Raw genomic sequence first — 12,879 nt, 5'->3', positions numbered from 1 at the left:
CTTAGAGACTAACAAATTTATTAGAGCATAAGCTTTCGTGAGCTACAGCTCACTTCATCGGATGAAGTGAGCTGTAGCTCACGAAAGCTTATGCTCTAATAAATTTGTTAGTCTCTAAGGTGCCACAAGTACTCCTTTTCTTTTTGCGAATACAGACTAACACGGCTGCTACTCTGAAACCTATCAAAATCCTAATGTACTTAGTCAAAGTTCATGGCTTCAGTGGGAGTTTTGCTTCAGTAAAGCTGAGTAGAGACAAGACTTGGCCAGTAGACTCTACATCCTAATTTTCATAAAATGTCAAATCTTCTCTTTCTTGAGATGAACTCTTTTTTGCTTACATTGTATATTTATAACAAAATATACTAAAAGATCTCATAATATTTAATGTACTAATTACCAGCTCTGTCCCCCTTAGTCTCACTCTTCTGTGAACGTCTTCCTAAAACAAAAATATATTTATGCTTGTTAGCTACAGTCTACGTGTTTGTATAGTATCATATATTGGATATACTCTAATTCTATATATTTCTAATGATATTTTTATACATGTCATAAATCAGGCAAAATGGAATCTTAGAGGGCTACCTTATAGCAGTAATTTAAAGAAACTGAAAAGCTGGTTAGTGACGATTGTAAAAGCACAGGCTGAAATTCACAAAGAGAGATTGATACATTTATAAAATTAGTTGCAAAGCATATTTTGTCCTATACTATACGTTGCAGAAAGAAAACAAAGAGTGGTCACAGAAAAGATTTCTAATATTTCTAGGGAGGGAAACTTTACTGTTGCCCACAAATACTCTGGAGCCCATACTCCCCAACATGTTATTCCAGTGCAGAGGAATTTGTTTCCCCTTTCCTCCCCACCACAGAAGAGGTCAGGGGTTCAGTGATAAATTCATCATCACTCAGAGTCTCTAAATCTATATTGCATATCTTTCTTAAAAGTCCTCTGAGTCAACCTCAGTTCATGAGCTTGATAGTGTTCACTGATGTAGTAGGAAAAAATCATGTCCTCCACTGTAGGAATTACAAGGCCAGTAGTTCTCCAACTTTTGAACTGGTGACCCCTTTCATATAGGAAGCCTTTGAGTGCGACCCCCCCCCCTTTATAAATTAAAAACACTTTTTTATATACTTAACACCATTATAAATGCTGGATGCAAAGCAGGGTTTAGGGTGGAGCTCGCGACCCCCCATGTAATAACCTCACAACTGACCCCCAGTTTGAGAACCCCTGTACTAGGTGAAATGTATTATGCAAGAAATCAGACAAGATGATCATAGTAGTCTTAAAAATCTGTGTATCTACAATCCCACGGATCTTGGAGATCTGCTAGATACACAGGCCACCCACATGAAAGATTCTTTCCTCTATACTGCTACATGGCATCCCTGGCTCCTTGCAGTAACTAACAAAAGAAACAGTGCAGCCACATGGGTTCCCCCAACTGCCAATGTCCGGAAATGCTCAAAGAAGGTGTAGATTTCACAGACCAGTAAATTAATGGGAATTCAACCTGCAGTAATTTGCACTGCTCTACTCCAGGGTTTTTGAAGAGGAGAGAATGAGATATAGAATTAATGTCCTCCCCAGCCTCTTGCCTCTCACTTCACAAATCTGGATCTATGTGAAATTCCTGCAGAGAGGCTTTCACGGAATTTAGAAAGAAGGAACATTCTACTGTTCTGGTATTCCCTCCTTCCATGACTCCCCCTACCAGAGAGCTCCCCTCTGGTGATGGAAGTGACAGGGAACATGCAGCCCCACAATCATAGCTTCCCGACATATATGTACATCATATCTTACCCTGGTTAAAGTGCACATTGCGCCTCTGATTGATATTCAAATGAGATTTAATCAGCTGACAGATAATTGGCACACGGTTGTGTATGGAAGCATGATGGAGAAGAGCATAACCATATTCATCTACAACACTGAGACTGGAAGTAGATGTTTTACGACAAAAAGTATGGAAGATAGCAGATAGTCCTCTCTCAGCAGCAGACTTCATACCATAAGGTAAACTCTAAATCCAGTAAATAGAATAATAGACAGTATGTCAAAGAGAAATAAAACATTTACTGGAAAAGGAGACACTGGGAAGAGGCAACCTCCAATTCTTAAATTGTGGATCTATACTGAGGGCCAGATCTTTAGCAGATGTAAATCCACTTAACTCCCTTGACTTCAATAAATGTGTGTCAATTTACATCAGATGGAGATCTGGACCCTGAAAATGACTATTTAAAAATGGCAGCATACTACTCAACGGATCTGCTCCCCATATATTCAGAATCACATCTATTTACTTGAGACTAAACAACAACATTTGATTACGTTTTACTCCTGTTTACACTGCAGCATCAGAGATGTACAATAGGAGAGTAAGCCGATTTCTATTCTGTTCTGTTGATAATGCATAAGGCAATCCATTGAGTCACAAGTGCATAGTCAAATTTTTGCCCTTTGTTATACTTGTTTAATTCCATTAAAGGGAATGCGGTTGCTCATGTATAAATAAGAACAGAATGTGAGAATAGTGGGTTTAGAAAGATGTTACTGAAGCTACAATTTTGCCTGCAGAATCATCACTGATGATGTACATGAGCCTCAGAGAATACAGCTTAACTGTTAGATTCCAGGTGGAATCTGCAGCACTGGCAGTTATTAAAAAATCATTGTTTTACTTGTAAACTGTACAAACTTATTCTGGAATCATCGAGAGACATTCAACATAAAACCATTTTTAGAGTCAGTTTCCAAAGTATAAATGCACTTTCCGAAAAACAATTATACAGTAAGTAGGATACCTTGCATTTAATAGCTTTCTTATAACCAAATCTTTTCTTGAATTGCTCCAGTGACTGGATATCAGTTAATGGAAGCCTTTTAGGCTTGAGAGTGTTTATTATTTCATTTAGGGCTCCCCACCATGGGGTCTTATATAGCTGCTGATAAAAAGTTTCCAATTCAATGGAGATCACATAGTAGCTGTAACAAAAACAAAGAAGCTTAAACAGAAACATTTTAGCTCTTTTGTGTACTTTGTGCTTTTATATATAAAATTAAAAATACACAGCCAAGTCCTCAGCTGGTATAAGTTGTCAGAGTACCTTTAACCTCATTGTAGCTACACCACTTTACACCAAATGAAGACCCGGCTCTGTGTCTTTACATACAAAAATATTTTCAATGTACTGTCATTGACAGAAGACTAATAAAATATATAAACAAAAAATCATTATACTTTACATGTCTGAATAATCAACATTGTAATTTTTCAGTAATTGTTATAGCTGAGAACACTTATTTCAAATTTAACACATCTTAGTTAAAACTATTGAATATTTACCTTAAAAAATTCTCTCCTACAGAACACTAATATTACAAAAATGTAATAACTATTTTAAAAACTAAACATTTTCCTCAGACTGTGCACTTTTACATTAATTTTTATAATACAGTTGTGTGAATTTATTCAATTGCTGGGGTTTAAAACATGCTTCTTTTCCTATGGTCTTGGAACAATATTTCTGAGACAGAATACTAGTTTTATATTATATTTCTACAGAATTTAAGAATTTTTCATAATTTAAAGAAAACCTTAACCAACGTTTGCAAGCTAGAGTATGAGATTTTAAAAATTGTGTTTACACATAAATTTAATCAAGTAACTCAATTAGCTTTATTACTTTAATATATTAAACAGAACATTATTTAGTCTATTAAAATTAAATTTTGATCAGATCACATTTTCTCAAACACTACTCAGACTTGATGTTCTTGACAACTGTGATTTCTTTCATTTATATTCAGCAGGTTCAAGTAATCAATAATTGTTTTGAAAACAGCAATAAACCAGACTATCACTTTGGCAATTTTTACATCGTTTAAATATACAGTATGCAGCATGTTCCTTACCTCTTTCCATCAAATTCCATAGTTGGTATGGAGTAATGTTCTCTGTATGGTATATTCACGTTTAACAACTGGGCTACATGGTTTGATGCACAATTCTGTATGTCATCAAAGACGGCCTAGAACAAAATAATTGTTATATTAACCAACTGTAATGTTTACATTTATAAAGTGGTTGTCTGAATGGCTAAAAACTGACCAGATCCATAGGGTCACTTAAATTTTGTCTGTTATGTCAAACATACAAGCTGAAATCCAATCTGATCGCTATGCATCTACTCACAGAGACTGCTTTCAGAGACTGTTGACAGTTAAATCCACACCGAATGTGAAGTCTCACTGAGGGAATGATCTTGATATTGGATGTGGATGCAATGGCTGTGCCTAGCACACTCTCTCTTTAATATAGACAGGAAGTTTGATCCTTGTGAAATGAATGGATTTTGCTGGCCCTTTTAACTGCCATTTTTCCTCTCAGGGGGCCATGATACAATACCATGCATTGTGTTGCACAGGGAGAAATCTGTCCCTTGCATTCTATGCATCCTTTAGGCAATACTGCCTCTGTAACCAAGGATACCAATCACAGAAGGTAGAAACAGCAAACATTGTTCTGTGTATGTTCACTTCTGTCCTGTTAGACCCCTGAACTATAGTACTAATCATATCTGTGAAGAACATTCAAGCTGAAAATGGCATGGGGACCTTGATGGGGCTCTGGAGCAATAGGTTGATTCAGAACAAACTGAATTCCATTATCTAAAATCAGTAGATGTTTGACCTCACAGCTGAAAGTCCAGTAGAGACTAATGGTGAAATACTGGCTCCACAAAAGTCAATGACAAAAACACCTATTGACTTCAATGGAGCTAAGATTTCACATTACGGTGATAACTGAGGCTATTGGACAGAAGCCCTTTCTATAGGATATAATTCTGGGAGATAATGCACTGACTTAGCCCGTTTGCAAATCAGAGAGCTCCCAACTCCTGACAAACTGAAGATGCAGATGGGAGTACGCTGAAGACTGAGAACTGGAACCAGAGCCACACTAAAGGAACTGGTGAAAGAGAAATGTGTGAATATGTGTATATTTTTTGGGTGAGTAGGAGAAACACTGTGTCATTCTCCCCCCTCATATGCAAACCTAACTTCCTGAAAATTCTTGCATTATGCACTCTGTATAGTCAGCTGAAGTTAATATACATAACAGTTGTGCTACAAACTAGTAAACTGATGACACTGAAGATTTACTATAAGGAAGTATTGCACTGTTACTTTAGCCTGGCTCTATTATATTTTCTCTTACCAATCTGCAGGATAACACTTTTCATGAACACATGATTTCCTTAGCTCTCACTGGTATTTTTAACAAAAGTACACTATTACCTTATACTATATTAGCTGCAAGTACACACACATAAATCATAGAGAAGATACTGAACCAAAACCTTAATCTTTTCTGAAACATCCTCAACAGAAGGTGTACCAACATCAAATTCAATTCCTCCATGGACATGAAAATACTCATTCTTTATGTAATGAAAATGTTGGCATTTAAAATCTGGCCCAAGTACAAATGGAGGAAATTCTCGTTCAGTCTTAACTTTATCATCTACAAAAAGAGGACATTTTTTAGAGCAGTACAGAAGGTTAAAGTACTAAAATATAATTAATTTCTTAATGCTATCTAAAAGTCTTAGGTGCTAAGCAATTACATATTAGTGTGTTTCATTGAGAAATGATTGTGTAATACTATTTTAGAATAAATATTCCAGTCCAAGTTCAACTGCGCTGTTGATTCACAGACTTCAACAGAGTTACATCAGGGATGAATTTGGCTTCCTGTACACAATGAGCATCCAAGTTATCTATCACAGTTTGAATTAAGTTATTTGCAATTGCTACTCTTAGAATGTACAAAATACTAGTTTCTCCACACTTAAAAGACATTCACTTTCTTATATAATTAAAATTTTATTAAAATTTTCAGAATACATGGTCAAATAATTTTCAAAGTACTGTAACTGAATATTATACGAACAATATACAATTTGAAAATAAAAACTTAAAATTATTCCGTCTTTTATAAGCTGTTTACCTGAATATGGTTGAAGAAGTTGATTTACATTTGGAATTTTCATCTTTCTTTTTAAGCCAAGTAAAAATGGAATCAGAAAGCTCATTATTTTTAGATATTCAATATCCTTGCGGATTTCTGCTTTTTTCTCTAAGTGCTTATTCACGAGTTTTTGATGAAGAATTAGCCTCTGCTGCAACCTTTGGTACGTTACTGTGTCAAGGTGATCCTCAGTCAATCTTATCAAATTAGAAAGCCCATATGCTGCATCAAATTTACACACGTTTTCATGCTGCTGAACTTGTATAGTACCAAATGTCAACTTAAGTAGTATATTGTCTGCATACTGCATAAAGAGACTTTTTTCTTGTGCACTGTTAGGGTCATAAGTTGGATCTTCATTCATGTTTTCATCATAAATTCCCTCAAAATCTGGTTCATTGGAAAGATCAACTAGACCTGCATCACGCACACAAAAATCTAATAAAATAACCATACAGCTACTGGATGTAAGTAAAATATATTTTAAACCACTAGTGCCTGTCAAAAATATTTTAATACAACTGTTTAATTCTGACAAATATATATTTTTTTATATTGCAGAATAATATGTACTTATCTTTATATTAACATAGTAAACATCACTTGCTGTTATATACAAAACCGTATCAAATCCGACTACAGTTTAACTATGGGGGATGGGGGTGGGGAGAATTAGGGAATTTCCCTGTAAGAGCTGTTCCTTTCCCTCAGTGTTCTAGTGGATACACTGGGCATCCTGCTAGCACCATCTTTCAGATTATCTTTTTCTTGAGTAATTTAGTGCTCATGAAAATGCTAAATAGACAGCCCTGGAAAAATGAAGCCCTCTAATTAGCTACACAATAGAGCTGTGGCTGTAGCACACTCCTCCCTCTACTCCCATCCCCACTCCCTTGGTTCTTGTTCTGTTGGGACTACCAGTAGGGGAGAGAGAGTTCCTCTCTGCAGAGACTGCCAGTTATGACCAGATCTGATTCCCATTCAAGTCATTGGAAAGTCTCCTATTGATTTTAATAGGATTTGGATCATGTGATTATTGCCAACATTGGGCATGGTTATGTAATATGTATACTTGTCACTAGGAACTCAATTAAGGACACCAACTAATTTCTCATAAGCCACCAAAGAGTAATGACATTAAATCAGTGGTTCTCAACCAGGGGTATGTGGACCCCCGGGAGTAGGCAGAGGTCTTCTAGGGCAGTGGTTCTCAAAGCCGGTCTGCCGCTTGTTCAGGGAAAGCCCCTGGCGGGACGGACCGGTTTATTTACCTGCTGCGTCCGCAGGTTCAGCGATTGTGGCTCCCACTGGTTCGCTGCTCCAGGCCAATGGGGGCTGCGGAAAGCAGCGCGGACCAAGGGACGTGATGGCTGCCCTTCCTGCAGCCCCTACTGGCCTGGAGCGGTGAACCACGGCCAGTGGGAGCCGCAATTGGCCAAATTTGCAGACGCGGCAGGTAAACAAACCGGTCCGGCTCGCCAGGGGCTTTCCCTGAACAAGCAGCGGACCGGCTTTGAGAACCACTGTTCTAGGGGGGTACACCAACTCAACTAGATATTTGCCTAGTTTTACAACAGGCTACATTAAAAGCACTAGCAAAGTCAGTACAAACTAAAATTTCATACAGACAATGACTTGTTTATACTGCTCTATATACTATACACTGAAATATAAGTATGATATTTATATTCCATTTGATTTATTTTATAATTATTTGGTAAAAATGATAATGCAAGCAATTTTTCAGTAATAGTGCACTGAGACACTTGTATTTTTATGTCTGATTTTGTAAGCATGTACTGTAGTTTTTAAGGGAGGTGAAACTTGGGGGTATGCAACACAGATCAGACTCCAGAAAGGGGTACAGTCGTCTGGAAAGGTTGAGAGCCGAATTAAATCAATACAAAATTGAGCTGGATTTTAACCAATGACCTGGTTCTATATTTGATTAACAATCTCTACCATCAGCTGTTCTTGAGATATATTTGTGAGACCCACAGGATTTCTCTAAGGTGCTTTTTGTCTTTTGTTTAGAAGATTTTTTTTATTTTAGCCAAGTCTTATTTGTTATATATTAAAAGAGTAGCTAATTTTAAAATCTTATTAATAAAGTCAAAGTTTATGATCTAAAAAACCCCTTTGTAAAAAAAAAATACATACAAACTTTTTTCCAAGTATTTAGAGCCACATTTTCAGAAGGGTTTAGCACCCAGCAGCTCTAACTTTCCTGAAAGGAAACTGCAGAGTGTTGACCACTTTTGAAAGTCTAGCCTCTTAATATAGGTGCCTCAACATCATTTTGAAAAAAAGATCTTTGAAATCTTTCTCTTTTCGTTTACAATTTGATGACTTTTCATATTGTCCAGCAATCTCTTGGGTTTTTTTTGGGATAATGACCCCTAACTCTTAGGAATATGCTAAGTACTTATCACTTGTAAGATTATTTTTCTTTAAATGGGCTATAATGGCTGAAAAGACCAGCAGGAAATAACTTGTTTTTTTACTCACCAGCTGAACAAAACTCTGAAAAAATATTTTTTTCTGTTTGAGGATTCCCATCCATATCAATATCCATACTGGAGCGCCACAATTCAGAGAACCTGACACGTTTCTCTTTGGGCATATACACACCATGCCACAGTGCTTTTAACATGTAGTCAACACTTATCAAAATTTGTCCAATTCTGGTGTCAATGTAAGCTGGAGGAAGCTGACAAGAAGTGCTATGATCGTAATTGGAATCTAAGCTGATGGAAGGAATTTGGTTTAAACAGTAAATTCCTACAGCCAATTCTCTCACAATCTGATGAACTTCTTTACAGTCCAAAGGTACATCTGGCATCACCGGTGCTAGCAAAATTGCAGTCGGGAAACTTATGTTTTTTAGCTGACCCATAAGTCCACTGGGAAGTTCTAATGGCTGGCGTAGGTCATCTTTAGAAGCCAACCAGCTAAATGAGGTAGTGGTAAGTAATTCCTGTAACTCACTTCGGTCAAATTTGTCAAAGAAGGCACTGGCATTTCTCTGTACTGCTAAATTTGCTAAGTAGGTTGTTTCATCCGCTTGTTCATTTCTAAGTAATGTTTTTTTGACAGACCTCAGCATTCTTCAATAGTTCCTTTCTGCAGTGTTAAAAATTAAATACTTAAAGAAAGACAAGACAAACAATATAATAGTTTTGTAATTAGGTATTAATATTTATAAGAAAAATGAGTTTCTTTAATAACAAGATTAAAATATACTACAGCATACATGAGGTGTTCCAAGCTATCTCAAGACAACACATCTTTGAAAATATTATTTTCCTTGAACCAAGAACTTCATTATGCCTAGGATATCCAAGGACTGGATTAGGCCAGCTTGCAATAACCAAGTGAACTTAAAAAAAAAAAAATGTATTCATGGAGCCAGGCATTTTGCGCTTTAGAATCTAAGATGTCATTTAAAAAAAACACTATGACCCTTATGGCCGGAAAAACAACCTTCAATTGTGAAAAAGTACAAACCAATGTACTGATATTTACAGAAAGCCTGAAACAATAGCTGTGAGCAAGTGTGACTGCCCCATCACTCTGAAATGGTTGTTGAAGGTGAAGTCTAGTAATGATAATTTAAATGTCAACATTTTAAATTTCTTTCTTTCAGATTACCCTATAGGGCAGGGACTATGTCTTTACTTGTAATGCACAGGACACTTGCAAATGAATTCTCAAATTGTCACATGGTGTTTTCTAATACAGAGCAAACACAAAACACCATTTAGTACCCAAGGTGTACATTATTATGTATCTCATAAACAGGACCACCAGGTTTGCATGATGTAAAAGAAACGCATCATTTCTCCTCTTCTTCCTACTCAGAGTCTTGAACACTACAAGAAACCACTCATTCCCACATTGTCCTTTGAACTCTCACTTTCTACATGCTAATCCTTCTTCCTGTAGGATATGGCTCACTCAAGCTGTTTATGGAATCGTAACTCCCTGCATATTCAGGACATAAGTCCTGTCTTACACAGAGCCCAGGATCACAGATAGACAGTCACTTGAGTATCCTAAAAGAGAAATCCTACATCCAGAAAACCTAGCAAGTGGTGAAATGTTAATTTTGGAAGCGCAGAAGCTCTAGAACCACCTACTGAAAAAATAGAGATTATTTAGATCCCAATAGGTAGTGCAGTGTAATTCTAGCAGGGCCTACGAGTGACAAAACTATTTTTAATAATCCTCTAAAAATTGGGGGGGGGGCATGACTTTGAAAGAAAATCCCTCTTGGGAAAAAAAAAATCACATTTCAATTTATGATTTTGAATTTACTATTGTTGCAAGTAACCTCTAAAAATAAATACTGTAACAGAAAGATTAAAGAAAACATAAATCATAGGAATTGCCACACTGGATGCATCCGATGAAGTGAGCTGTAGCTCACGAAAGCTTATGCTCTAATAAATTTGTTAGTCTCTAAGGTGCCACAAGACCTCCTGTTCTTTTTGCGAATACAGACGAACACGGCGGCTACTCTGAAACCACGCTGGATCAGACCACTCATCCAATATACTGTCTCCAACTGTGACCTGTACCAGCTCCTTCAGAGGAAAGTGCAAGAAACTTTGGAGCAAACCTCCCGGGATAATCCGCTCCCAGGGAAATTTCCTCCTAACCCTCAACACTTAGAAATTGGCTAATGCGTGGAAGCTTGGAGATGTATACACCTTCTAAAATGTGTTTACTGGTACTGTTCGCTATTGTAACTGCAGCCACTGGTATCCACACAACCACTGAGCTGCTGTTGGAACCCGGTGAAACTCTCGGTCGCCATCATAGCGTGGCAATGAGTTCCACAGGCCAGTTGGGCACTGGGTAAAAGAGCAACCAATTTGGAGGCATCTGCGTGCCTTAATGAGGTATCTGTTGGCAACCCCTGCCTCCAGGGACACAAACAGCACCGTCCCCAGCACAGAGCGGCCCCCGCCCGCGCTCTCCGGCTCACCTGCCTAGCAGCGAGGTGGGAGCAGCCGCCAAGTCCCTCCTTCCATAGGGGGCCGCCCGGGAGGTGAGGCTCCGCTCTGGCCGGTCGTGGCGGGAGCGTGTGAAGGGAGGAGGTCCCGGGGTCCAACCGGGAGAGGCGCGCGGCGCCTGGCCTGGCGGGGTCGTTAGCAACGCGGGACGCCGCCGCTGCCCCTTGGCAACCTCCGCGGGGGCGCCGCGCACGACGGGTGGGCCGCGCGCGCGGCCGAAGCGCAGCTCGCGCGTGCCCGCGGGGGAGCGCGCGCGAGAGGCGGGGCTGCGCGCCAGGCTCCACGTTACGGCGGGCGCTGTGGCTAGCGCAGGCTTGTCCCTTTCGTGCAGTGGGGCGGGGGCATCCCAGCCACCCGGGCAGCTGCCAGTGCAGTCTCCTAAATCAGGGCACCAGCTTCTGCCCGCTCCTGATTGAATCCGTACCCTGCCAGCGGCCTCCGCCAGCGACCCTCAGAGGGGCGACGCTGGCCTTGTGACTAACAGAAACGTTACGAATAATCTATTCCTGATCGCACATCACCCCCGTTAATCTCTGATGAAGTTAAACAAGTGGCAGCAGGAATAACTGTGGCTCAGACTCACTGAATGCAGGGATCCTGTTAACACTCTGAAGCCAGTAGCAGAACACGTAAACTGGAGTCACTACACTTCGCGCTCCTTCAGCCCTGCCCCCAAGCCCGCCCTGGCCGCTCGGCGTGGCCCAGCAGGCTCTCCTCATCTAGTGCTTTTTGGCTCGCCCCTATTGCAGCGCTGTGAGCATCCTCTCAGGACTCAAATCTCTGGCCCCTCATGCTTAATCCCACTGATTCTAAGGTAACAGAGTAGCAGCCCTGTTAGTCTGTATTCGCAAAAAGAAAAGGAGGATGTGTGGCACCTTAGAGACTAACCAATTTATTAGAGCATAAGCTTTCCTGAGCTACAGCTCACTCCGATGAAGTGAGCTGTAGCTCACAAAAGTTTATGCTCTAATAAATTGGTTAGTCTCTAAGGTGCCACAAGTACTCCTTTTCTTTTTACTGATTCTAAGGTAACAGAGACCACCAGTAACGGGCCCTGTCCTTATTCTGATCTTCGACCCTCAACTCTTCTCAGGGCTTTAAAATCTTACCCCCTACACTACAGCAGGGAGTCTCACTCACACCCTTCCCCAGCAGCTAGGAGGGGAACAAAAGCCCTCCCATTATAGGGGGCTCCCGTCCATGGATCCTATAACCAGCATTCTTCAGACTCCTTGCTGCTGCCTCCCTGGACTTCTTCCTACTCTAGCCTGTCAGCAGGCTTCTCCACAACCTCTAACTTCAGCCTTTTTTCAGGGCTGGGATTCCTAGCACTCTTAATCCCCCAATAAAATCCTAAACCAACTTCTTCCATCTTAACCTTTCACGCCTCTAAATTTCCCTTGCTCTACTCCTCCAATGAATACTTCTCTAGACTCTTTCCCTTGAAGTCCAGATCCTGGCCATTTATTAGATCTCTCCCACCTCTTCCCAGACTTCACAATCCCAAAATCAAATCGGCCCCTAGGTGTCTTCCTTAAGCCTCCCACTTTCCACTGCCCAGAGAGGAAATCCACAGTTCCTTCCCTACAGTCCTTCTCATACTGTATTTCCTTTCTATATAGTCATCCATCCCCAGTTGGGCTGCACCTTTAATTAGGCCTGGTCCACCCTTCAGGTGCAGCCAAATGTTAATTGGCATCTTTCAGAGCCAGAATGAGGTATATACTCTGTCACATAGCCTTAATTTATGTACAGTTCAGGGGACAGGGAGACACATTTAACACATGATTTAAAAATTGTCACCCCTCTTTTCC

General features: G+C 39.8%; 1 protein-coding gene across 1 annotated transcript in view; it reads right to left on the bottom strand.

Annotated features, from left to right (window-relative positions):
* Positions 1-11,950, bottom strand: part of ANKAR (ankyrin and armadillo repeat containing) — a 51,314-nt gene extending 39,364 nt beyond the window's left edge. The window contains 8 exon segments of the mRNA XM_043505465.1: positions 401-442; positions 1,814-2,033; positions 2,818-2,998; positions 3,929-4,044; positions 5,377-5,540; positions 6,027-6,464; positions 8,556-9,192; positions 11,038-11,950. Of these exon segments, the coding sequence (XP_043361400.1) occupies positions 401-442; positions 1,814-2,033; positions 2,818-2,998; positions 3,929-4,044; positions 5,377-5,540; positions 6,027-6,464; positions 8,556-9,153 (1,759 nt within the window). The 5' untranslated portion in view covers positions 9,154-9,192; positions 11,038-11,950.
* Between the last annotated feature and the right edge of the window lie 929 nt (positions 11,951-12,879).

The sequence above is a fragment of the Dermochelys coriacea genome, chromosome 11 (assembly GCF_009764565.3).
Source record: "Dermochelys coriacea isolate rDerCor1 chromosome 11, rDerCor1.pri.v4, whole genome shotgun sequence".
NCBI classification, from domain to species: Eukaryota; Metazoa; Chordata; order Testudines; family Dermochelyidae; genus Dermochelys; species Dermochelys coriacea.
This window is presented reverse-complemented; position numbering and strand designations above follow the sequence as displayed.